The sequence below is a fragment of the Colobus angolensis genome, unplaced genomic scaffold (assembly GCF_000951035.1).
Source record: "Colobus angolensis palliatus isolate OR3802 unplaced genomic scaffold, Cang.pa_1.0 Scaffold8, whole genome shotgun sequence".
NCBI classification, from domain to species: Eukaryota; Metazoa; Chordata; class Mammalia; order Primates; family Cercopithecidae; genus Colobus; species Colobus angolensis.
The window spans coordinates 17,225,785-17,227,126 of NW_012121820.1; the positions used below are offsets into that span (position 1 = coordinate 17,225,785).

The 1,342-nt window shown below is 44.9% G+C and overlaps 1 protein-coding gene across 1 annotated transcript in view; it reads left to right on the plus strand.

The window, feature by feature from the left end:
- NDRG3 (NDRG family member 3) overlaps positions 1 to 1,342 on the plus strand; it is a 109,564-nt gene that overhangs the window by 102,395 nt on the left and 5,827 nt on the right. Inside the window, exons 13-14 of the mRNA XM_011929213.1 lie at positions 992 to 1,027; positions 1,114 to 1,165. Coding sequence (XP_011784603.1) covers positions 992 to 1,027; positions 1,114 to 1,165 — 88 coding nt within the window. The remainder of the gene's footprint in view (positions 1 to 991; positions 1,028 to 1,113; positions 1,166 to 1,342) is intronic.

The window sequence follows — 1,342 nt, forward strand, 5'->3', positions numbered from 1 at the left end:
GGTTCACGCCATTCTCCTGCCTCAGCCTCCCAAGTAGCTGGGACCACAGGCGCCTGCCACCACACAGCTAATTTTTTGTATTTTTAGTAGAGACAGAGTTTCACCGTGTTAGCCAGGATGGTCTCGATCTCCTGACCTTGTGATCCACCTGCCTCGGCCTCCCAAAGCGCTGGGATTACAGGTGTGAGCCACCACGCCCGGCCAATTTTTGTATTTTTAGTAGAGATGGAGTTTCACCATGTTGGCCAGGCTGGTCTGGAACTCTTGACCTCAGGTGATCCCCCCGCCTCGGCCTCCCAAAGTGCTGGGATTACAGATGTGAGCCACCACGCCCGGCCAGAAATGCATGATCGTGAACCATACCCCAAACCTATCAAATCAGAATCTCTGGGACAGGAATCCAAGAATCTGAGTTTTAACAAGTCCTTCAGGTAATTCCAGCACACACTAATGAAGCCATATCTTAGAAATCCTTGGACGCATGAGAATAACCAGCTGTAAATGTTTATGAAGTGAAAAGCAGCATTACCAAACCCAGCTATTAGAGGAAAGTAACTGACTGAGCGAGCCGGCTGAATCAGTATCAGCTCCTGATGGCTGAGTGTCCTTACTCATGGAGGAAAGATAATGTAGAGTTGAAATGGGACTTGGAAAGCACGATGCACAGAGAAGTTAGGGTCACACTGTTTGAGGGCTCTGAAAGGAACATTCTTCAGGTGCTTTTCATGGTTGAGAATAGTGGTTAACTTCACTATAACCTCAACAGAAAATTCCCACCATGGGCCTGAAAGTCAGGGCTTCAGTCTCATTGATAAATAAGTATGTAATAATGATATCAGATTTTCATCCAAGGTTATAAATGTTTGTATGACTTGCAGTTAAACGTTAAAACCTAGAATTCAATCTTGTTCTGTTTGAAAGGACTTGGGGTGTTCAGAGCAATTCTCTTAAGGGTAAGTCCCAGCTGACTTGCATATTTTTCCTTTTCTAGATGGCAGACTGTGGGGGACTGCCCCAGGTAGTTCAGGTAAGGAAATTTTTTTTTTAAACACCCATTTAATTCTGCCTCTCTGTCTGTGTGAAGATTAATGCCCTCTTGTTTTATCCCCCCAGCCTGGGAAGCTCACCGAGGCCTTCAAGTACTTTTTGCAGGGAATGGGCTACAGTGAGTAGTATACAACTTTCTATCTAGCAACAATTTAGGATTATTGGGGGCCAGTTTCACATCTGGGAGCCCACAATTCCTGAGATATAACCTCTGTGGCAGCTAGCCTTAAGCAAAGTAGAAACTGAAATGGTTATGGAACACTGATTTGTCCATATTTATGAGAAGCTAACACTC